General features: G+C 46.0%; 1 protein-coding gene and 1 pseudogene across 2 annotated transcripts in view; one reads left to right on the top strand and one right to left on the bottom strand.

The window, feature by feature from the left end:
• Positions 1 to 14,990: 14,990 nt before the first annotated feature.
• Positions 14,991 to 25,670, bottom strand: part of PMVK (phosphomevalonate kinase) — a 45,288-nt gene continuing 34,608 nt past the window's right edge. For both annotated transcript variants that reach the window (XM_043877502.1, XM_043877504.1), the window contains exon 6: positions 14,991 to 15,161. In XM_043877502.1, coding sequence (XP_043733437.1) covers positions 15,006 to 15,161 — 156 coding nt within the window. In that variant the 3' untranslated portion in view covers positions 14,991 to 15,005. The remainder of the gene's footprint in view (positions 15,162 to 25,670) is intronic.
• LOC122678507 lies at positions 21,515 to 21,679 on the top strand (annotated as a pseudogene).

Below are 25,670 nucleotides of genomic sequence, written 5' to 3'. Positions count from 1 at the left end.
TGCTGAATTCATTTCCATTTCTAACTGCAATTGACTTAGAGATGAGTGAAGAGGGGGCCTGGGATTCCCCAGGCATACCTGGGGTTTTAGGAAGGCGATGTCTTCCTACCTGGCTCTTGGTTCCCCCATCACCCCTTGGCCTCTGTCTAGCTGCTTTCTTGGTAGGAAGGGGGAAGAGTAGGAGAGCCATGCACACATACACACACACAGATACATGTATGCAGGTGCACATATATACATAGGTGTGCACTCACTGGTCCATAAACATGCACACACACAGTGAAGTTTTAAAGCAGTTCTGAATGGTGAGCAGCAAGTAGCCAGGTCAGGAAGGGGCAGAGCTCCCATCAAAAGAGCCCAGAGTACCCTTCCTATGCCAGTTCTCACCTCTCCAATCCCCTATCAGCCCTAATGATTGAGAGTTAAGTGTTACTTGTAAGCCACAACCCCTGAAACCTCAATAATCACAACTATAGACAATATCTTGAGAAGTGTTATTATTATTGATAACATGGTAACACCACCCTGCACCCCCACCCCCACCACTGCAAGTCATAACACGGGCTCAGACATAAGCCTGGGGTCTCATGTGTTTTCCCACAACCATGCCAGCCCACCAGTACCCCTCCCACACCTCACTCCCTCGAGCATGCCCTCTCCTTTCCTTCTGTCTTCTTGGTTTCCCTCCTTCCATCCCCAAACAGAGCCACCTGTTTTGTTCAAGGCTCCAGATCATATACTTAGGCTTAATGATTTCATAACAAATTACCATTACTGTGTCGTGAGTAGCAGAAATGTGCTGTTACTATTGCTTCTCAGTGCTAGACACAGCATCTGGGCTGTGAAAAACCAATTTTTAGGGAGAGACTCCAGGTCTAGGCATTTCTGTGCCCACTCCACCACCATGATCTGTCTTCTGTCTCAGCTGACCTTTCTGGATCCCCTCCTGCTTCCAGGCTCCCTGGCTGTGCCTGGTGGATCCAATGGGGACTGTTAGAGTATGTCCTTCTAGCATGGATGGGGGTGAGAAACACCTGGCAGATGGGAGAACTAACTATACAGAGCCAAATGTCAACTGGAGATTCATCTGGAAATGGGCTGGAACTTGAAGGCTAATGCCACTGATGCAGCTCACACACTTCGATACGCCCACCCTGTTGGAATGGGAAGAGCACAATATCATGGTTAGAGCTCAGGCTCTGGAGTCAGGCTGCCCAGGCTGCCCCTCTCTGTCAGGCAGTGGCTATGTGATCACAGGCAGGACAACCACCTTCTGACCCTCAGCTTCCCAGTCTATAAAATGGAAGTGATAAGGGTCCCTACATCATGCAAGTCAGTAGGAGTAGGCTACCTCTTCAGACCACACATGCAGCCCAGAAGCTATGCTGGAGCTGGCTGGTACTGGCTTATAAAACTCAACAGTGTATATCTCTTCTCAACTCCATGACCAGTGATGTTGCATTGATAGCTTGAAATCCTTGCTGTTGGAAATGTTTACACCATAGGAACTGGCAAATCTTGCAAATCAAGGCTGACTTTTCCTGCGCATCCAAACCCACGCCTTGAAGGACAGGCTCAGCCTTCACATGAATTAGCCTTCTTAAGACTGAAAGGGGCTTCCCCGATGGCTTAGCAGGTAAAGAATCCACCTGCAATGCAGGAGACACTGGTTCCATTCCTGGGTCAGGAAGATCCCCTGGAGAAGGAAATGGCAACCCACTCTGGTATTCTTGCCTGAAAAATCCCATGGACAGAGGAACCTGGTGGGTTACAGTCCAATGGGTCACAAAGAGTTGGGCACAACTGAGTGACTTAAACTGTAAAGAGGAAGGCCAAGGGAATGTGCTGGAGTTTCTTAGCCCAGAGAGGACAGAGAAAGTAAGCAAGGACATACTCACCAAACCCAGGAAGGTAAAGGTGGCCTTTGGCCATACCAGCTCCACCTCAGATGTGCTATCATTTTTCCCCTGCCCTCCTCTCCACATTCATCCCTCACCACTTCCCTCTTTAAGTCCCAACCCCATATATGGTTTCTCCAGTATATAGTCAGTCACTCAAAGAGTGTACAACTCTTTGCAACCCTGTGGACTGTAGTCTGCTAGGGCCCTCTGTCCATGGGATTTTGTAGGCAAGAATATTGGAGTGGAATGCCATTTCCTACTCCCGGGGAGTTTCTCCAATAAGCCACGCTATTTCTACCTCCATGCCTTTGCCCACGCTGTTCCTTCTGCCCAGCATGCCTTTCCAGGACATCTTCATCTAACACATTGCTTTTTGCCCTTCAAGATATGGCTCACAGGACTTCTTTCTAGGAAGCCTCTCCCAAGCTCCCCATATTCAGAGCAGGGGCCCTTCTCCTGTATGTTCGGTACCCTGTGCTCACCTCTATCCCTGTCTTTATCAAGCACTAGAGCTATTATCTCTCTGTATGTCCTTTTTTCCCTAGACTGTGACCTCCCTGATGGCAGGGATGACATCTTCTTCACTGCCACACCTGCAGCTCTTGCCCAGAGCCTGGCACATAATAGATGTTTAATAAAGATTCACTGAACTGAACTGAACTTGAAAGCTTGGAGAGGTCATTTGGAGGCAAATAAGAGGAAGCCATATTGCTCTCCACAATAAACAATAATCACAATTTCCCCATCAGTAAAATGAGCGTGATAGAACAGAGTTCTGAGATCACTCAGCCTTAAAATCCCATAATCTGTGGTCTCTGGAATTTGTTACCCCCAAAAACGTAGAACTGAAAATGGGTTTAAAAAGAGTAATGATACATGATTTATATGGCTGTCTTTCTCACTAAGCTGTAGAGTTCTTGAGCACAGAGAAGAGGTCTAATTTTCTTCTGTATCCCCAACAATGAGCAGGGTATCTGGCCACGGATGTACTCGATATAGGTTTACTGGATGGATGGATAGATAGGTGAATGGGTGGGTGGATAGATTGGTAAATTGGCTGGATGGCTGGCTGAACAGATAAATAGGTGGATGGATGGAGTTCAGATAATCTACAACAACAGACAATAGTGGGATTTTTGAGAAAGTTTGTGGTGGTTAAGGGCTTTCCTTAACCTTCCAGGAATGAAAGAATAAAGATCAACCACACTTCCTCAGACCCTGGATGATTGGGTTAGAGACAGCTTTGAGCTGAACTACTGTATAGCCCATCCAGTTTCAGTCATTACTGTGTTCTTACCTAGGAGTTTTGTTGCTGAATCAATTAATGCTTTAAAAATAAAAACAGCCCCTGCACTTTCATAGCACTTTATAGTTTTCCAACTGCTTTCACATAAAGTTTGCACTTCCTTGCAGCCCTGGAAAGCAGGCCAGGAAGATTCTATCATTCCAGCCTTTACACTCTCACCCCCATAAACTAAAATGTAGAAAGGCTGAAGTGACTCGCTCAAGTTTATTAGTCAGTCATGGACTTGAACCTGGATCCTTCTGACCCCAGACTCATGCTCTTCCACGTCCCCATTCATGCTGCCTGGAACGCCACTCCAGCCCTCACTCGGTGTCCAATCCCACTAGAATTTAAGGGAAGCACAGTGCTGCCTCCACCCAAAGCCTTCCCAGACACCCCCTCCTAGCTTCTCCCCCCTAGTTTGACACCATCTCCCTCTTCTGAATTCCCTTAGCACTTTATTTGTCTCTCTGGGGATACTTTTCACCCCTTGCCTTGTATTGGAGTCGTCTGTATACATGTCTTTCCTCCCCTGATTTTAATTTACACCCATAAGCAGCTCGGTGACAGGAGCCTGTAGTGTGAATTGTAGAACACACACACAACACTGCACTTCACCTCGCACCCAGACTGTGTGTTAATCGGGAAGTGAGTGAGTGAATTGATGCCCTGAGTGAGAATTCAGGGCACTTTGACCCTGGACACAATGCTTACCCCTTACCTGCACCCCTGGCCACCGTGAGCTCTGATCTGTAAGTGTAGATCCCTCATCCATGCGTTCCTCTGAGTACCTGAACATCCAGACCCCGGACGAGGGCTCTCCTAACTCAAGCCTGCTCACCCTCCCCCAAGCCATGGCAGAAAGAGTGAGGCAAGACCACAGCATACCCCTACCTGCTTCCAGGGCACCCACCAGCCGCTCTTAGCCACCTACGGCAGCATATACCATCTCCTCCAGGATCCTGCTTTGCTGAAGAAACACTGAAACTTTTGTGCTTTGCATGGATCTCGCTACAAAAGAGATGTACAGCTTAATACCTCATGCCCTGGTTCACAGGCGTTCACTGAAAGCCTGCTCTATGCATATGTGGTCCCAACAAGCCAGTGGGGTTGAATTAGTAGCCCTGTTCTACAGTTGGGGAAGCTGAGTTAAGTTCCAGGGAAGGCAACTGGCTTGCTCTTGTTCTCAAAGAAGGCAAGAGGTCATGCCTTGAGCCAAACTGGACCATCCACTTGCAAGTCACCTCTCCACTCAGTCACTGCCACTGGGCTTCGTCCCCTTCCAGAGGACAATTCCTCCTGCCCCCCACTTCTAGCCAGGTTCTCCATGAAACCCCCTCTGACAAAAGGACCTGGGGAAGTTTCATAAAAGCAGCAGCACGGAGAAGGGTGAAGGAAGGGTGACGATTCTGCTCCAAAAACTGTGTGGCCAGCGAGGCTGGCTCTGGACGTGGAGAGAAGACAGAGTGAGCAGGCAGGCAGCGGAGCCAGAGGAGCCTCAGGCTGGGAGTCCAGTCTGTCAGCTTTAGAGCCGCCGGTGACAACACGGCACCACTCTGAGCCCATAAACCTGGATCCAGTCATGTCTCCCTCCACAGTTGTCTTGTGAAAATCAAGACACATTTTTTAATGCTTCTCCTGACCCCTTCTCCATGGCTTTGGTGTGAGAACTTGCTGTTCTGGCCAAATGAGTCAGTCTGGATGGGAATGTTTTTTAGATGAGTTAAAGGTCTTTGGGGCTTCCTAGGTGGTGCTAGTGGTAAAGAACTCATCTGCCAATGCAGGAGACATAAGAGACAGGGGTTGATCCCTGAGTCGGGAAGATTCCCTGGAGGAGGGCATGGCAACCCCCTCCAGTCTTCTTTCCTGGAGAATCCCATGGACAGAGGAACCTGGCGGGCTACAGTCCATGGGGTCGCAAAGAATCAGACACAGCTGAAGCAACTAAGCATGCACAGAGGTCAAATAAAGGGTGCTAATATGATCTCTGAAAAGAATGCATGAGATAATGGGTACAGGGCACTAACATCTTGTCTCCACGCTGCCTGGCCAGGCTCACAGGGAGCTAGGATAGGGGGACACTCTTCGCAAACTGTAAAGCGATACATAGGTGGACTGGGAAAGTGCAAGGACCTTGGTGGACCTTGGTGGCTGGGGTGGAGCCCATGGAGACCTGTTTGGCCAGGGTTCAGCAGCTGAGCCTCATCCCTAGAGTCAGGGCAGGTCCAAAGGCCAGTCTACTCAGGGCTAAGTCAGTGGAGAGAGCACACCACTGCCGGTGGAGAGGAAGGTGTATCCACTCCCAGCCCCACACTGCAATGTAGGTGATGGCATCCTCCCCTCTGTCCCCAACTAGACATTCAGCTTCCTGAAGGTGGAATTTCTGTCTATTTTATCCACTGCTGAATCCCCCATACCTAGCACAGCTCATGCTCTCAATTAAAATTTACTGATTAAGTCCATTTCCTGGTCTCAGTCCCAAAAGGCTCAGAGGAGAAAAAAAAAAATTACCTCTAACAGTTTCCCAAGCTCAGAACTGGCACCTGAGCTGCCAAAGAGAAGGCCAAGAACCAGGGCAGCCCAGGGCCCCAGGCACTCTGTAGCCTTGGATGAATGGCCCTCCTACAGTTCAGGTCGAGAGTGGAGAACAGGCCCCCAGAGGCTGGCTGGTGACTTAGGCCCCAGGCTTCCGAGCCAACCGGTGACATCAGCCCTTCCCCAGACTCCAGTTGACCAGAGGCGGCTCAAGCAGGAAGGTCCTGGAGGCTCCCACCCCAGCTCTGGCTTTGAGATTGAGGCCACAGCCTGTGCTCACCCATCACCCACCTGCGGCACAGAAACCAGTGGCGGGTTTGTGAGGAGTGTGGCGACCTCTGCTGGAGGCACATACACATAGCACTGCACTCCAGGCCCCTTAGGAAGCTAGGAGGGAGATCCCCAAACAGAACCACGCCCTTAACCTTCTGCCTCCTTCCTTGGAGACCCAGGAACTACATTCAGTGCCAGGATTCACCTCTGTGAACATTTTGAAGAAGTAGCTCCTATTTGGCAGGTTCCTTGAGCTGTTCCATCATCGGAAAAGAACATACTACCACTATTATCTTCCTAAGGAAGCCAGCATAAAATCACCAACTGAGAGGGCTGGAAGGAACCAGAGATCGAACCTGCGTCTCTCGCATTGTTCTTTACGACTAGCGCCACCTGGGAAGCCTGCTTTCTTACCGACTCCGCCCCATACCCAAGCTCCACTCCAAGGCGCTGCTACGAGATGGGGAAAAGTCCCCTGTCCCCACACCACCTGCACAGGGCAAAGTCAACAGCCAAGGCCTTCTGCACCCAGCACTTTGATATGAATAATGCAAGAGGGCAGGCATCTCGCTGCCTCCCTGCCTTCCCTTGCCTTCCTCCTCTCCCGGTAAAGGTGAACACTGGAGGGTTGCTATGGACACTGCGCTCAGGCTCTCCCTCCTCAATAATAATCCCGTAGCCGCCCTCCCTGCTGGAGCCTGTTTCTAATTGCCAAGCCTCAGAGGCAGCAGGAAGCCTCGCAGGAGGTACCAGGCAGCTGGAAGAACCCAGGGATTAGACAGGCTAAGGGGGAAGGACAGAGGGACGAGATGGAAATCACTTGAAATTGGAAGCAACAAGCTCAACCTGTGTAGGCAGATCGACAAAACCAATGTCGATTTAGGCAGAATTAGAAAAGCATTAGGGTCTTAACAGGATCCCCATCAAATTGGACACTTAATCACTGTGGCCAGCGTGTCTCAAGCAGGATTCTGAAAGGAAGGGGGAGAGGCGAGGCCCCACAGCTGCGTGCGTGAGCAGTGTCTGCAGGAAAGACCTTGACAGCCTTCTTGCTCTTACATAAGAACCAACATGAGTCCAGGAGCTTCTCTGAGATCAGCTCCTGGGCCCCTGCTGCCCCGTGGGCAGAGGCATCCCAACTCCCCCCTGCCACACAACCCCCTTCATTTATCCTCCCCAAGAGGTCAAAGCGTCATCAGCAGTACTAGTTTCCCCACCATGGGAACAGAGCTGGCACTGCCACCCACCGTTAGGATCCCACAGGTGACGGGAGAACTGTCACCTCGAATCCTGTCCCTGCCACGAGAACCAGAGCATATCACCTCTGTGAACATGCCCTCTGAGAGATGGGGATACCACCGCTGCTATTCCTGTCCCCATCCTGAGACTAGAGCTCTTTTCCGGCATTGGGCTCTCCACCATGAGATCAGAACACTGTCGCCACTGTCCATGTCCATCCCGCGGCTGCCCATCTACACATCAGACCAGGTCACCAAGACCACGAGCGAGATTCCATGCAGTTATGGACTCGGGTCCAGCTGAACAGGAGAGTTCAAAGTGGAACATCCTTTCTCTGTTTTCAACCAAAAGCCACGTGCTTTTGGTTGGAAGGACAGCCAGTTTCATCCTCCAGCACCCCCAGTGGCCACAAGGAACCTTTAAAGAACAGGATAGGGAACAACTGACTGGTTCCAGATTGGGAAAGGAGTACGACAAGGCTATATATTGTCACCTTGCTTATTTAACTTATATGCAAAGTACATCATGCAAAATGCTGGGGTGAATGAATCACAAGCTGGAATCAAGATTGTTGTTCAGTCAATAAGTTGTGTCCGACTCTTTGTGACCCCATGGATTGTGGCACACCAGGCTTCCCTGTCCTTCAATATTTCTCGGAGTTTGCTCAAACTCATGTCCACTGAGTCAGTGATGCTATCCAACCTTCTCATCCTCTGTCGTCGCCTTTTCCTCCTGCCTTCAAGCTTTTCCAGCAGTAGGGTCTTTTCCAATGTGTCATTTCTTCACATTGGGTGGCCAAAGTATTGGAGCTTCAGCTTCAGCCTCAGTCCTTCAGATGAATATCAGTACTGATTACCTTTAGGATTGACTGGTTTGGTGTTGCTGTCCAAGGGACTCTCAAGAATCTTCTCCAGCACAATTTGAAAGTATCAATTCTTCAGTGCTTAGCCTTCTTTATGGTCCAAATCTCACATCCATACTTGACCACTGGGAAAAAAAAACCATAGTTTTGACTGTAAGGACCTTTTTCAGCAAAGTGATGTCTCTGCTTTTTTTAATACATTGTCTAGGCTTGTCATAACTTTCCTTCCAAAGAACAAGTGTCTTTTAATTTCATGGCTGCAGTCACCATCCACAGTGATTTTGGAGCCCAAGAAAATAAAATCTGTCACTGCTTCCACTTTTTCCTCTTCTATTTGCCATGAAGTGATGGGACCAGATGCCATGATCTTAGTTTCTTGAATGTTGAGTTTTAAGCCAGCTTTTTCACTCTCCTCTTTTACCCTCATCAAAAGATTCTTTATTTCTTCCTGGCTTTCTGCCATTAGAGTGGTATCAAGATTGCCAGGAGAAATATCAACAACCTCAGATATACAAATAATACCACTCAAACGACAGAATTCGGAGAAGGCACTGGCACCCCACTCCAGTGTTCTTGCCTGGAAAATCCCATGGACAGAGGAGCCTGGCAGGCTGCAGTCCACGGGGTTGCGAAGAGTCAGACATGACTGAGCGAGTTCACTTTCACTTTTCACCTTCATGCATTGGAGAAGGAAATGGCAACCCACTCCAGTATTCTTGCCTGGAGAATCCCAGGGACGGGGGAGTCTGGTGGGCTGCCGTCTATGGGGTCGCACAGAGTCAGATACAACTGAAGCGACTTAGCAGCAGCAGCAGCAATGGTAAAAGAGGAGAGTGAAGCTGTGCCCTGAACACCACTTAAAAAAAAAAAACCCTTCCCATATCCTAGAAGAAGCATGTGAATGAACCAGGGAAGCCCCATCTCTACCCCCAAAGATCCTTGAGATAGATATAGATGATACAGATAGAGATCTACATACATACATACACATACACATATATGTGTATATACATGTGTCTATACATATATATTTTTTTAAAGGTTGAAAAGATTGATTAAGGGAGGGATCAAAAGCTTTTCCAAATCCCCACATTTACACTATTTCTCTCATTTTCAATTTCAGCCATTAAATACAATGAAGTAGAACAGAAAAGCTGTTTCTCCCCCAGACCTGTAATGGAAATTCCAAGACTTACCTTGAAAACAAGACCACGAGGTCACCCCAGGAACTGGGTGCAGGACAACCAGCTGAGCTCACATACCAGCAGTGACTCTCTCCAATGCTGACTTTATAACAAGTGGAACTCCATCCCGCACCTCAGGAGAACCACAAATAACCCCCCACCCTGGAGTGAGGGTCACTCAAAGATAACCCTCATCACAGACGCTGGAGCTAGAATGCTGAGGGTCTACAGTGCCGGACAGGACAGCCAACCACTGCTGGCTGGACAGTTGGTGCAGTGACAAATTCCCCCTTGATGGGAACCACAGCCCAGCCTGGCACTCCGCTTTCTGCTCCAGAGCCTTTGGCAGGTTTTTCTAATAAAAGGAAAGACGCCAAAGAAGTAGGGAGACCTCATATAGGACACCCCCATGAGATCAGGTGGGCTGCCAGACTGGTCCTTTCTGTCCTGGCCTCTGCCCTGCACCTTGGAAATCTTCTCTTCCTGATGATGAGCTCGGTTGACCCTCAGGAGGGTCAAGAGAAGAGAGAACATTTTCGTTCTGGATTTCCAGGCTGCCCATCATTGGATGGGGAGAAAGGGCATGGGGCTGCACAAGGATCCTCCTTCCCTTGCCACAAGACCAAGCCTGAACCATAGTTCAGAAACCAATTCTAGAAACAGTTTGGGGGCACCTACCAAGCCTGGTAGCTCAGACGGTAAAGGTTCTGTCTGCAATGTCGAGACCTGGATGAGGAAGATCCCCTAGAGAAGAAATGGCTACCCACTCCAGTATTCTTGCCTGGAGAATTCCATGAACAGAGGAGCCTGGTGGGCTACAGTCCATGGGGTCACAAAGTGTCATACGTAACTGAGCAACTAACACTTTCACTTTCACCAAGCCCCAGGCATCGTGCAACCAACTTCTCACTGACCTGGTGATCCTCTACCAGGCAGTTCCTCTCATCCCCCTCATACAGAGTAACAAGAGGGTGCCCCAGTGGTTAAGAATCTGCCTGGCAATGCAGGGGACACCGTTTCGATCCCTCCAGGAACTAAGATCCCACATGCCTCGGGGCAACAAAGACCATTCGCCACAACTACTGATCCCGCAGGCTCTGGAGCCTGTGCTCCGCAACAAGAGAAGCCACCGCAGTGAGAAATCCGAGCACACCTGCTTGCCACAACCAGGGAAAGTCCACACGCAGCAACAAAGACCCAGTGCAGCCAGAATAAAGTAAATAAAGTTTTAAAACAAAGAGAAACAAGAGGCCTAGGGGACTTGCCCAAGATCAAGTAACTGAGTTGCAGGCTCAAGGCCCAGCACGCTCATCTTGGCTGTTTTCCCATCTGGTGTTTGAAGGCACGCACAGAAGGGAAATGAGATGCGGCCGTACATCTCAGCAAGATGCTGCTGCTGCTGCCCAGCCCCTTAGTTCTGTTCGAACCTTTGTGACCCCACGGACTGTAGCCCACCAGGCTCCTCTGTCCACAGCACGCTCTAGGCAAGTATACTGGAGCAGGTTGCCAGTTTCTCCTCCGGGGATCTTCCTGACCCAGGAATCAAACCCATTGTCTCCTGTGTCTCCTGCATTGCAGGTGGATTCTTTACCATGAGCCACTGGGGAAGCCCTCTCAGAAAGAGTACGTGCCAAAAATAAGCCGTTATTCTAACTGGGGAGTTTTTCCCACAATTTAGGAAACCTTGCCTCCTCTGATTGCTCTGAAACTATGTTCCCAGCACTGATTGTATGACAAGTACCATCTCTGGCAATCCCTGTGGCCCGTGGGAGCTCCGGGGAGGCCTGGTGAGCACTAATTGTCTTTCTTAGCATAATAGCTTTTTCCTCCTGCAAACCTCCAGGAACTGGCAGATGCGAGCTGCAGAGGGTGAGAAAGGCCAGTGGCTTCCTACTTACTTCTTGTCACTTCCATTAGAGAGCTTCTAAACTACATAGAAGGGAAAGAAGAGACAGAGGGATGAGAGCCTGCCCTGAAGGTCCCCTAGATCTTATCAAAGCTGCTTCCGGCGCTCTGAGCCTTGATCCTGGCCAATGGGGCACTTCTGCATCTCCCAATAAAGGCCAAGAAGGCTAGCAACCCCCCAACCAAGAAATTTCAGTTTGCCCAGTTCTCTTAGACCCATATATCTCATCCAATCAAAATTTTAGAGTAGAGAAAAAGAACAAGATTGCAAGAGAGCCTGAGAGACCTGAACCCCAGGTCTAGGACTGGAGAAGATTTATTTTTGTGTTATTGGTACCAAAGCAGGAATTTTCCAGAATAGGTTACCAGAGATAAGCAAGCAGCCAGTATCTCCTACTTCAGGCTAGACAAGTTTTCACTGGAAAGATCTGGTCTCCCCATGAAGCAAAAGATCCGTAGTGCTTAGCACAGAGACAGCATGGGATAGGTAATCAAATGCTCATCTTTCTTGCCTCAATTTTCATCCTTTTCATATGAAGGTGTTTCACTGACAGAAAGGAGGCTTTGGTAAATAAGAGGGTTCTGTCACCTGGCTAAAGAATCCAGAAGCTCTAGGGGACTTCCCTGGTGGTCCAGTGGTTAGGAATCCACCTTCCAATGCAGGGGGATGTGGGTTCGATCCCTAGTCAGGGAACGAAGATCTCGCATGTAGTGGAAGATGGGAAATGAGTGACTTTGCAATTGCACTTAATACTTCATTTCCCATGCATGTGCTTTATCGCTCAGTTGTTTCCAACTCTTTGCAACTGTAGGCTCCTCTATCTAGGGAATTCTCCAGACAAGAATACAAAAGTATTCCCTTCTCCAGGGGATCTTCCCAGCCCAGGGATGGAACCCCGGGTCTCCTGCATTGCAGGCGGATTCTTTACCATCTGAGCCACCAGGGAAGACCTCGGGGCAATTAAGCCTGTGCTCCACAACTAGAGAGCCCTCACGCTGCAATGAAAGATCCCATGTGCCACAGCTAAAACCCGACACAGCCAAAATCTTTCTTCAAAAATCCAAAAGCTCTAAATTCAATGCATCTAATGCATTTTAGTTCATGCCATTGCTTGGGAGGGGGAAAGTCACCCTTGGCTCTAAGAAATGATGACATAAGGGGAGGATCTCTGAGCATACATGTAGTTTTGCCCTGTCTGGCCTGAATAGGGCCCATCAGAGGTGAAGAACCTGCATCTGTGGGGCTCATTTCCACCTGGAGGAGCTTGGAGAAACTGAAGTCAAACTAGCCCAAGCGTAGACAGAGCCCAACTCCAAGGCAAGCTTAGTCACGCAGCTTCTGAGTTGTTCTTGGCTGGGGCGGAGGGCGGGGGAGGTGTCAGTCCCCTTGCTTCTCCCATCACCCTGGCCTTGACTGTACTGAAGCAGCTTTGCCAAGTGATGCACCAGAAGAGAGGAGAGATGGGCATCCTTGTGGCAGTTTGTCAGCTGTACCAGAAAAGTGATGGTGGGGGAGGTGGTGGAAGTCAGTGACTCAAAGCAGGTTCGGGGATTATCTGCTGTTTTCAATTATCCACGTCCCTCATCACCATGGAGAATTGAGAATTGGGTGTATTTGCCTCCCCCTCAGCGCTCTTGCTGGCATTAGAAATGTGATTTGTACTTGGAGCAACTGTGGGAAAGGACTCAGAACGGTCTCTGTATAAACTCCCCCTAGCACTGAAATGCCATTAAATAACTCTCTGCGCCTGGCCCCTCCTGGTCCCTTTAAAAATAACTGGAAGAGAAACATATCTAGTGGGAAGAGAACTGACAATTATTGAGCACCCATGTGGTACTCAGTACTCATTCTGAGCCAAGGAAACTACAACTCAGAGAGGTTAAGTAATTTGCCCGTGATTGTCACAGGCAGGAGCAACAAAGCTGGTGCTCTAGCGCAGAGCCAACTGACCTCAAGGCTCACCCCAAGGCTCATTTCCCCACGCCACCCCTCTCTCAGTGAACTCACGCTTCCCCCATAAGACACAGTGGGCCCGTCTTGGACCTCCCTGTCTATATTTGCTAAGATACCTTCAGCTGCCAGTAAAGAAACCCTAACTCAAGAGAGTTTACAAACAAAGACATTTAGGGAGTTCCCTGATTGTCCAAGGGGTTAGGACCTGGAGCTTTCACTGCTACGGCCCAGATTCAGTCCCTGCTTGGGGAACTAAGGTCCTACAAGCCACATGGCAAAAAAAAAAAAAAAAAGGACATTTATGATCCCACACATTAACTCCAAAGGTAGGACAGTTTCAAGGGCCATTAATTTGATGGTGTGTGTCACCATGAACATGTTCTTTCTGGCTTTCTGCTCTATCTTCTGCATGTTGGCCACTCCCTCATGGTCACAAGGTGGCTGCAGCACCTCCAGGCATCCCACCATTACACTTCAAAGTGTGGAGACAAGTAAAGGAAGCACTCTTGTCTTGGATCTCTTTTTTTTTTTAATATTTATTAATTTACTTGGCTGCTTCAGGTCTTAGTTGCCGCATGCAGTATCTTCGACTTTTGTTGCAGCATGCGAATTCTTAGTTGCAGCGTGTAGGATTTAGTTTCCTGAGCAGGGATCGAACCTGAGCCCCCTGCATTAGGAGCCAGGAATTTTAGCAGGGACCACCAGGAAAGTGGAACACCAGGGAAGTCCCTTGGATCTCTTTTTAATAATGAGAAAAACTCCCAGCAGTCCCTAGGTTTTCCTTCACTTCTCACTGGTTAAAAATGGGTTGCATGAAAAAAAAAAAAAATGGGTTGCATGCTCAGACCTAAGCCAATCACTGACAAATCCCATGGGAGTAGGATTACCATGTTGTCTAGACCAGGACCTGTCATCCTGTAAGGAAGGTGCTGACCAGAGGGTGTGGACAAAGTGGGGATTCATGAAAGACGTGAAGCAAGTACCGCATCTGCAAGTTAGCCAAAGATCCAAATGTACGTCATTATAAGGACACTTGCCCTGAGTGTGGTGGACCTGAGGACATGCACCAACTCAGCATCCCTGTAACTCAGATGAAAAGGGGCGAGGCGCCAGCTTGCACCAAAATGAGAACTGCTGGCCTTATTGTGAGCTTGCTTATCTAGAAGACACACACAACCGCCTTCATTAGAGAGATTTGGAAAAGAAATCTTATCAGAGATGTGTTCTGTCACATAACAGGGCAGCTAAGCCTTTTGTGAAACTTAACGGGCCACACAGGTGAGGCAAGCAGCCACACAGCACCAAGGTCTTTAATTTCCTGTAGGAAGCCTGATGATTATCTGTCTGGAAATGTCTCAGCTCAAGTAGGGATATAGGAGAGCCAGAATGAAAGGGCTCTTTATGTGGTCACGCTCTAAATTCAGACTCCTTAAAAAGAGATGCTTGTCTAAGAAGGCCAAACAAGCTCAGAGTAGCCCACCAACTCTGCCCTCTCCAAAGCCCCTCAAAGGCAGGCCAGGGCCCCTTTCAATGGAGAAAACCCCTTTCAGGTCAGAAAACCCTGACCTGAAGACAGGCAAGAGATAAAGGAAAAGAAAAAGAGAAAATATGCAAAGCGAGAGAGACAAAAACACTCAGAGAAACAGGAGGCAGAGAGTGACATCAAGAGGCTAACGAGAGACGGAAAAGAGAAAGGGAGGAAAGTAGATGTGACAAAAGAGAGAGAAAGGAGGAAAGGGAGATAAGAAACTGGAAAAAGAAGGGAAGAAAGAGAAGCCACAGAACTAGGCAGGCAGGAGATGTCCAATGATCACTTTTTCAAGGATTCTTGTTTACTGGTTGGAATTTTCAGCCTGAGGTCGTCTTCTTATAGCTGGCTTTGCTTTCTGCACGAGGACAGAAATCCAGGAGTCACACAATGTTTTTGTAGCCAGTAGGATCCAGATGTTTCCAGTTCCTGAACGAGGCTGTGCTGAAGGGTCGAGGGGTCATTATTCAAAGAGGCCTTGAATACGCCTGACTCCTAGTAAAGGTGGAAGAAGAAACAGCCAGGACTCAAAAGAGTTATTCTTACTTTGTGAGCTCCGACATCTGAACTCACTTCTTATCCTGGTTTCCGTGGCTGGGATGAGGACAAGCGTCTATAAACAATCTGTATATTCCATCTTCCCACATACCCTCTCCAGGAATAACTCTCAACTTAGCAAAAGCTCTGTTTCCCTCTAGTTGCTGCCTAAAGAACTCATTCACCCCTCGAGACCTTATTCAGATAAGCCTCCTTCCATGACCCTTTACACCCCGCAAAGGGTCAGCTGCTTCCCCTGCTACGTGCCCCCTAACACTCTGAAAAGGAATTCTCTTGAAGCACTTCTCACACGGCATTGTAATTATACATTTATGTTCCCCAGCAACTGGGCAATGCCACAAACATAGCAGAAATGCCATAAATATTTGCTGAGTTAATGAATGAATAAATAAATAAGTCTGCTTCCCTGACTAGATGGTGAGATTCTCAACTTGTGTGGAATCAAATTGAATCCCAGAACATTAGAGCCAAAGAGTGCTTAGCACCCACCGAGTCCAGCTGTCAAATATCAGCAAACATGAACAACAGAATTCAGGGATCACCAAGCTCTTCTTACATCCCTGGGAGTAGATCACTGATCTATGCCGATGTGTAGACACAGGAAAGTTCCAGTGTTTTCATTTATTTACTTTTCTGAATTTTCATAGGAAAAGCTTTCTCATTATGAAAGGTTTGGAAAGAATAGAAGACAATAAAGAAGCCAAAAAATCATGTATATACTCTCTATCTGAATCAGGCGTTGTTAATATTTGGCATATTCCAGTCTTCTGCGATGCATTGTTTTCCTTATAAAATTGAGATTGTGGTGTATGTACATAGGTTTTAGAGTAGCTGTAATTAATATGTACCTGACTTTCTATCCGTATTTCTGTTCTGTTTATTTCGTAAAAGGAAATCTCACCAACACATTAAATTCCATCATACTGCAAATAAGTATAATCCTACCTACTTGGTGTTTTTGTTAGTCTTCCTCTCCCATCTTATGTCTATAGTTTGCTCAGTCGTTCACCATTTGGGGGTACTTGTCAGTTTCTGGCCATTATCAGCATCACTGCTCTGAACTTCCAGCAAGTACGTATGTGTGGTTAGAGGTAAAGCTTCTAATAACAGCATCATCTATGGATTCCGGAAGTGCTGCATCTCGGCCAGCTTAGATGGAAGCAAGAATAATGTGCTCTGGAAGCCACTAACCGGCCCTAAAGGTGACCGTGGTGATGGTGCACCACTAGTGTATGGATGCAGGTGAAGTGTATGAGCCTAGGGGGCCGGGGCCAGGTTGCCATGATACCCCTGGAGCCCAGATCCTGGCACACAGTGGGTGAATGAATGAATGAATGAATGGTACATAGATGGGGGGTGGTATATAAACTGTGCTTAGATGCCTTGGCAGCATCTCAGCCTTCTGTGTGTTTTACTCCCTGACCACAAAACAGAGCCCCAAGCCTCTGGGGAAATCTGGGACTGGTCTATGTTAGCAGCAGGGAAGTGTTCCAAGTCCTTGGTCCGCAGCGCTGCCCTGCAGCAGCCGGACCCTGCCCCCAGCTGAGCAGTAAAGGGAACGGGTGGTGATGAGATGCTGAGTACAAAGCTCCCCCGACTCCCAGTGTCCCTCACGTGCTGTCACACCCACACACCCACCCGCTCCTACCCACGTGAGCCTCTCCGCTCTCATCCGGGGTAACCGCCAGAGCAGGCTGTTTGGGCAGATAACCTGCTGAGTGAGAAAGAACATAACAGGGCTTTCCCTGTCATCCAAGGAGCAGCAACGCAGGTCAGCAGGCCTGAGAGGTCTGTCCTGTTGTTCACTGCATGCACAGTCCTCGGGCCCCTGCTGAGCCTAATACCGAGAATTCAAGGTGAATAACAGATGAGTCCGTCCTTAAGGAACTCACCCTTTTATCCCAGACTGGCTCTTGTTTTGCGATCCCCAAACCATCCCCTTGTCCCGTATTCCTCATCTCAGGTGGAGAAAGCCCCATCACCACCACCCACACTCCCCCTCCAGATGCTGAGAGCCATCCTCAGTTCCTGCTTCTGATCCTGCCTACCCAAGCTCATAAATGCCTTACAACACCTTCCTATTTTCCTCTCCACCTCTCCAGTCCAAGCCATGACCCCAACACCTCCTGACTGGTCTGACTGTCACCCCCACCCCACCTTCACACCTACCCTGCACAGGGCAGCAGAGAAATCTTTTGAAAATGCAAATCTGATCATATTGCTCCACTGCTTGCATGCACGCTGATTCGCTTCAGTCATGTCTGACTCTTTGAGACCCCATGGACTATAGCCCGCCAGGCTCCTCTGTCCCTGGAATTCTCCAGGCAAAGATACTGGAGTGGGTTGCCACGCCCTCCTCCAGGGGATCTTCTTGACCCAGGGATCGAACCCACATCTCTTGCAGCTCCTGCATTGCAGGTGCATTCTTTACTGCTAAGGCACCATGGAAGCCCTGCTTCTCTGCTTAAAAGCCCATAATGGCTTCCCAGGGCCCTTGGGATGAAAGCCAAAGTCCTCTTTAGTGCAGCCCCATGGCCCAAGGGGGGCTGACCTCACTCTCCTCCCTTGCAGCACCCTTCATCTCTCCCCGCCTGCTCCCACACACTCACCACACTGGCTTCCTCCAGCTCCACAAAGACCCAGGTGATCCCACCACTCAGGGTGCCTGTGATGTTCCTCTGCCTAGAATACCACCAACACTCCTTCCCACCGTCTTCCTTCCCTGATCACCAACCCCTCCCCATCCCTAGAGTTCCCATGCAGCCACCGCTTCCTCAGGGAAGCCATCCCTGATACCTAGGCTAAGGCTGGCTCTCTGTTATTCATTCCATTAATACCCTGTCCTAGCTTCCCTGGCACTAGCTCAACTCTAACCAGAGACTATGTACTTAGTGCTGGAGCCTTCCACCCCAACTCCCACTAAAACAGAAACTCCAAAGAGTGGGTGCCGGGTAACCTAGGGCCTGGAGCACAGAAATTCTATAAAAATTAAGTAAGAGACTTCCCTGCTGGTCCAGGGGTTAAGAATCTGCCTTCCAGTGCAGGGGACATGAGTTCATTTCCTGGTCAGGGAAATAAGATCCCATGTCCCATGGAACAACTAAGCCCCAGGCACCACAACTAAAGCCTGTGTGCCACAATGAAAAATCTCACATGCCACAATGAAGACCCAATGCGGTCAAATTAAGTAATTAATTTTTTAAATTGTTAAGTGACAATTATAGCATAGAGCTAGGAGCTGTGACAGTAGACACAGATGAGGCCCCTGGATATCAACCCCTGAAAAATGGGTGGGGCTGGGGAATGGTAAAGTTTAAGCCGAGTCCTGAAGGTGAGCCAACCAGGGGCTGGAGTGAAGAGCTTCTCACTTTAGGCAGAGATAAAGCTTTGGAGGATGGTTTTGCAGAAACTGAAAATAATCCCAGATGGCTTGGGTTCACCTGAGTGCAAGAACACTTTGAGAGATGGCTAAAGAATTAAGCAGGAGATAGATTGAAGGATTTTTACAACCAAGAGAGGTAGTTTGATAAGGGAATGGAGAGCATCAAAGGATTTAAACAGGAGAGTGACCTTATTTTAAAAAAAAAGAAAAAAAGTACACTTTGGCTCCTGTATGGAGAAAGGATGGCATGGTATCAAGGTTGGAGGCAAGAAGATCAATTTGGAGGCTGCTGCAGTAATCCAGGAAGCTGATAAGGGCCTATGCTGAGGCAATGAGAAGAGAAAGGAGGGAAAGAGGAAAATTAGAGAGGCATTTGAAGATAGGATTGACAAGGAGACAATTTTGGTAATCTATTTTGGTGACAAAATAGATTAAGATAGAGAAGAGGGTCATTCCCAAATTCCTGTCTTGAGCAGCTCAGTGAAGGTAAATTCTCTAAGATAAGGAATGCAGGATGAAGAAGAGATCAGGGCAAGGTGATGATACACCACTTATTTGATATGTTGAAATCCGGGTGTCTATGAGCCAAACCAAATGCACGTGTTAAATGGGCCTGGAGCTCAAGAGAGAGGCCAGCAGGTGTGCAATTCAGAAATGATTTGTCAAGCACTCGGAATGAATGGCTGATGCTCAGAAGACTTCCCTGGTGGTACAGTGGATAGGAATCTGCCTGCCACTGCAGGGGACATGGGTTTGATCCCTGGTCTGGGACAATTCCACATGCCACAGAGCAATGAAAAGCCAGTGCACCACAACTACTGAGGTTGTATGCTGCAACTACTGAAACCCATGCCCTAGAGCCTGCGCTCCCCAACAAGAGAAGCCACCGCAATGAGAAGCCTGAGCACTGCAACCGAGAATAGCCCCCACTCACTGCAACTAAAGAAAGCCACTAAAGAAAGCCTGGGCACGCGAGGTAGACCCAGCATGACCAAAAATAAATAAATAAATTATGTGGTTAAAGAAAGGGTGATGCTCAGAGATGTCAATATCAGAGAGGACTAAAAAGAAAATCTTAAAAGCAACCAGAGACATTATATCCAGAAGAAAAATGATAGTGTAATAGCAGACTTCCTGTCATAAATAATTCAAGCAGACAACTATTAAATGACATCTTTAAAGTGGTAAAAGAAAAGCACTATCGGACTTCCCTGGTAGGGACGCAAGTCCAGTCCCTGGTGGGGAAACTTAAGATCCCACACGCTGACGAGCAACTGAGCCCATGAGCTACAACTACTGAGGCTAAGCTAGAGGACCCGTGAGCCACAGCTAGAGGACCCGTGAGCCACAGCTAGAGGACCCGTGAGCCACAGCTAGAGGACCCGTGAGCCACAGCTAGAGGACCCGTGAGCCACAGCTAGAGGACCCGTGGACCGCAACAAGAGACCCCACATGATGCAGTGCAGATCCTACGCGCCGCAACTAAGACCCAACACAGCCAAAGTAAATAAAGATAAATATATATATATTTTTTAAAAGAAGAAAAGCACCGTAGACTATGAGTTCTATACCCAGTGAAAATATCTTCAAAATGAAGATAAAACAAAGATGTTTTCAGACATACAAAACCTAAAAAGTTTCATCAAAAGGAGACCTGAACTATAGTTATATATGTTAAAGGAAGTCTATCATATGGAAGGAAAATGATAACATATATATATGTGTGTATATATATATATATATATATATATATATATATATATATGTATATCTACACAAAGGAATGAAGAACATCAAAACTGGTAACTATGTGAATAAGCAAAAAAATTAGAGAAAATGGAATTACTTAAAATACTGATTAATCCAAAACTAGACAGAAAAAAAGGGGAAAGAGACAAAAATAAAGAGGACAAACAAAAATCCAGTTAGGACGTAAATGCCTTAAACAGTACAATCAACCAAGTTGACCTAATTGACATTTACAGAACCCTCCACACAACAATAGTAGAACACATATTATTTTCAAGTGCACATAGAACATTTACCAATACAAACTATATCCAGAGTCATAAAGCAAGTCTCAAAGAATTTAAGTCACGTAAAAATATTCTCTGGCCATAATGAAACTAACTTAGAAATCAATGACAGAAGTCAGACAGAGAAGGGGAAATATCATATGATATCCTAAGGGAATGTGTGGAATCTAAAAAGAAATGATACAAATAAACTTACTTACAAAACAAAAAAAAAAAACTCACAGACTTAGAAAATGAACTTATGGTTGCAAGAGATGGGGGCTGGTAAGGATAGTTAGAGAGTTTGGGATGGTCATGTACACACAGAGGTATTTCAAATGGATAACCAACAAGGACTTATTGTATAGCACATGGAACTCTGCTCAATGTTATGTGGCAGCCTAGATGGGAGCTGGGTTTGGCAGAGAATGGATACATGTATATGTATGGCTTAGTCCCTTGGCTGTTCACCTGAAACTATCACAACATTGTTAATCGGCCGTACCCCAGTACAAAATAAAAAATGCAAAAAAAATTACAGAAAGATCTCAACAATATCCGCAACCATTTGGAAACCATGTAACACACCTCCAAATAATCCATGGGTCAAAGAAGAAATCAAAAGGGACAATAGAAAGTATTTTGGATGAAAAGAAAACACACAAATTATAATTTGCCACGAAACAATATTTAAAAGTTATAGCACCAAATACCTGTATTAGAAAAAAATAAAGAATCGTGGAGTGGTTAAGATTTTGCACTTCCACTGCAGGATGTGTGGATCCAATCCCTGGTCAGAGAGCCAAGGTCCTGCAAGGTACAGCCAAAAAAATTTTTTTTTAAAAATAAGGATCTCAAACAAATGACTTTAGCTTTAATGTTAAGAAGTTGGGGTGCTCCCTTCAGCAGCACATATACTAAAATTGAAACCATACAGGGCTTCCCAGGTGATGCTAGTGGAAAAGAATCTGCCTGCCAATGCAGAAACAATACAGGTAAGATTAACATGGCCCCTGGGTAAGGACGACAGGCAAATTGGTGAAAGCATTCCATATTTTAAAAGAAAAAGTTAAGAAAAGAAGAGAAAATTAAAAACCTAAGCAAATGAAAGAAAGGAATATCAGTGGAAATCAATGAAATAGAAAACCTAAAAAAATTAAGGGAAAAAAAATCTATCAAACCAAAAGTTGCATCTTTGAGAACATTAATGAAATTGATGAATCTCTTGACTCCAGGATAACAGCTGGTTACCAGAAATACCAAGCTGTGATTAGAAGCCTGAAGTTTTCAGTCCTACTCCTCATCCTCCAGAGAGGGGAGAGAGGCTAGAAATGGAGTTAATTAAAATTGATCATGCCGACACGAGGAAGCCTCCATAAAATCCCAATAGCATGGGGTTCGGGGAGCTTGCAGGTTGGTGAACACATCCACATGGAGGTAGGACAATGGTCCCCAGCTCCACAGGGAGAGAAACTCCGGTGCTCAGGACCCTCCCAGACCTTGCCCTGTGTATCTCTGTATATCCTTAAATAAACTGGTAGAATGTTTTTATTTAAAAAACTGATGAATTTCCAGCCAAATCAATCAGGAAAAAGAGTAAAGACAAAAATTCATCGACATCAGGACTGAGAAAGTAACAAACCTCCACATTCTTAGGTATTAAGAAAATAATGAGGAAATATTGAAAACAACTCTATGCCAATAAATTTGACAACTTAAATGAAATGGACAAATTGCTTGAAAGACGCAAACTACCAAAATTCATACAGAAAGAAGTAGATAATGTGAATAATCTTATATTTATTAAGGAAATTTCCCTTGCTTAAAATCTTCCCACAAAGAAACCCCAGCCCTGCATGTCTTGACTGATGAATTCAACCAAGTATACAAGGAAGAAATAATACCAATTTTACACAAACTCTTTCAGATAATTGAAGAGGAAGAAGTACTCCTAACTCATTCTATAAGGCTAGAATTACTCTGATACCAAAACAAGACAAAGGCATTAAAAGAAAACAAGGCCAAAATTCCTCATAAACATAGATACAAAAATTCTAAACCAAAATTTAGCAAATTGAATTTTGCTATATATGAAAAGAATATATATATATGTATATATATAAAGGATAAAATACCACAATCAAGTGAGATTTAGCCAACAAAGGCAAAGTTGGTCTAACATTTGAAAATCAATCAATATAATCCCCTAGTTATTAATAACCAACTTAAAAAGAAAAAAAGATACTTTTAGATGTGGCAAAGGTATTTGATGAAATCCAACACACATTCCTGATTAAAAACCTTCAGCAAACCAGTAATAGAACAAACCTCCGCATTCTGATAAAAGGCATCTACAAAAATAACTATGGTTAACAGCATACATAATGGTTAAAGTCTAAGGGCTTTCTGCCCAAGACTGGGAATGAGTGACATCCAAACTCATCACCTATTCTGATGATGGTACTGAAGTTTCTAGCCAGCACAACAAGATAAGAAATAAAAGACATCCATATTAGAAAGACGTGAAACTGCCTTGGGCTTCCCTGGTAGCTCAGCGATAAAGAATCCACCTGCAATGCAGGAGACACAGGAGATATGGGTTCTATCCCTGGGTCAGGAAGATCCCCTGGAGGAGGAAATGGCAACACATTCCACCATTCTTGCCTGGGAAAAGTCCCATGGACAAAAGAGCCTGGCAGGCTATAGTCCAGAGGGTCTCAAAAGAGTCAGACATGACTTAGTGACTAAACAAAACAAAGCAAAAAAAAAAAAACAAAAAACACTGTCTCTATTCAGAGATGACATAATCATCTATGGAGAAAATTTGATGAAGTTCTCTAAAAAAGCTACTGGAAATGATAAGTGAATTCAATGAAGTTGCAGGATACAAGATCAATATACAAAACTCAATTGTATTTCTACTTATTAGCAATAAATAAGTAATGACAACAAAATAAATGACAATTTTAGTAGTTTTAAAACTATGACATAGGGGTAGATCTGATCAAAGACATGCAACATCTGTGCACTAAAAATTACAAAACATGGCTGAGAAGAATTAAAGATCTAAATAAGTGGAGAGATATATACCACAGTCATGGATCAGAGACTCAAGGATGTTAAAATGCCAATTCTCCCAAAGTGTCTATGGGATTCAATGCAATCCCAATCAAAACCCCAGCCAGCTTTTTTATAGATATTTATGAGCTTATTCTTAAGTTTATGTGTGTGGAAAAGCAAAGGACCTTGAGGAGCCGAAAAAACCTTGAAAAAACAAAGTTGGAGGATTTACACTACCTGATTTGAAGACTAATTATCTAACTAAAATAATTAAGACAGTGTGGAGTTTGCTTTTAAAAGTAGACAAATAAATCAACTGAAAGGAATAGAAATTCCTAAACAAAGGTGTACACAGGGCTTCCCCAGTGGTGCTAGTGGTTAAAGAACCTGCCTGCCAATGCAGGAGACTTAAGAGACTAGGGTTCGATCCCTGGGTGGGGAAGATCCGCTTGAGAAAGGCATGGCAACCCACTCCAGTATTCTTGCCTGGAGAATCCTATGGACAGAGGAGCCTGGTGGGCTACAATCCGTACGGTCACACAGAGTCGGACACGACTGAAGTGACTTAGCACACACTCATATGTGTACTACTGATTTTCAACAAGTGTGGAAAGGCAGTTCAGTAGAGAAAAGATAGTCTTTTCAATAAATGATGCCAGAACAACTGGATATCTATATGCAAAAAAAAAAAAAACTAACAATCTATACCTCACACTACATACAGAAATCAACTTAAAATGGATCATAGGCTTAAATGTAAAACCTAAATTTATAAAACTTCTAGAAGAGAACATAGGAGAAAATCTTTGTGACCTTGGGTCAGACTGGGGTTTTGATTGGGATTGTGTTGAATCTTTAGATCAATAGATACAATAGTAAAAGCACAGTCTTTAAAAGAAAAAATTATAAACTGAACTTCAACATAATTAAGGGGAATTGGAGAGCCTAACAAAATGCACCCAATTTTAGTACAGAATGCCAAGTGCCGTGGGAGTATAGTGGGCATTAGTTGGTTACATTCCCGGCAATAATTGCCCTCATCTCTGTCCTAAAAACTCTCCCTCTGGGAACCACCCCACTCCTACTTTGTAGGAGCCACGTGCTTGGATGAGATTGCTCTCACTCCAGTTCCAAGGTGATCTGCCTGGCATAATTTCATTGTTTGTACCACACACTGATTGATTCAGGAAGAGAAGCTATACTGTTAACTGGTGCGTGGATTCTCTTATCCACTTCAGGTCAGTCTAACCACAGTGGGGCTTAAGGCTTTTGCTCTATGGCTAGGGAGCATTCTCTCCTTCTGCCCTTAGGTCAAGAAGGATGAATGTAGTCTTTATCGCTGGTGGCTGCCATCTTGACTCCTTGAGAGAAGTCAATCTGAAAACAAAGCCAACACATCTGAAGGGGCTAGAATCTAGAGAACAAATGACGAAAAGAGCTGGAATCCTGATCAAACCATGTCTGAAATTCTTAGACATCTGAGATAATAAATTCTCTTTATTATTTAAGTCCATTTGAATGGAATTTCCTCTTACTTGCATCTAAAAGCAACCTTATTGATATAGGAGCATAGAAGAGAGCTCATTAATTTTGTCTGATAATACTGGGGAAGTCTTCCCAGAGGGGAAAATCATTCGACCTTTGATTTATAGGCTAAGTAGGTTTTTGCCAGCTAACAAGAGAAGTAAGAATGATCAGCTGAATCTGTCACCTTGAGGACAGCCTGACGTCCCTCCAACCCTGAAGCTGAGATCCTTTCCCTAAGTCCTCTCTCCCCCTCGAATCTGTACCTTCTCACCTCCGTTCACCATGCAGCAGCTTACTGCCAGTGGGGATATATTAAAGCCGACTCCTCCTGCCCAGGAAATGGAAAGAACCCCGGAGAATTAACTGGAAAAAACCTATTAAGCAACAAAGAACATACCCAGCTATCAAGTCATCTTCAGAATTCTAAATCATGCAAGTGGCCTTCTTGAATGGCTTTCCCTG

This window comes from Cervus elaphus, chromosome 20 (genome assembly GCF_910594005.1).
Source record: "Cervus elaphus chromosome 20, mCerEla1.1, whole genome shotgun sequence".
Lineage (NCBI taxonomy): Eukaryota > Metazoa > Chordata > Mammalia > Artiodactyla > Cervidae > Cervus > Cervus elaphus.
The sequence above is the reverse complement of the archived record's forward strand: the minus strand, read 5'-3'. Positions and strand labels throughout refer to the sequence as shown.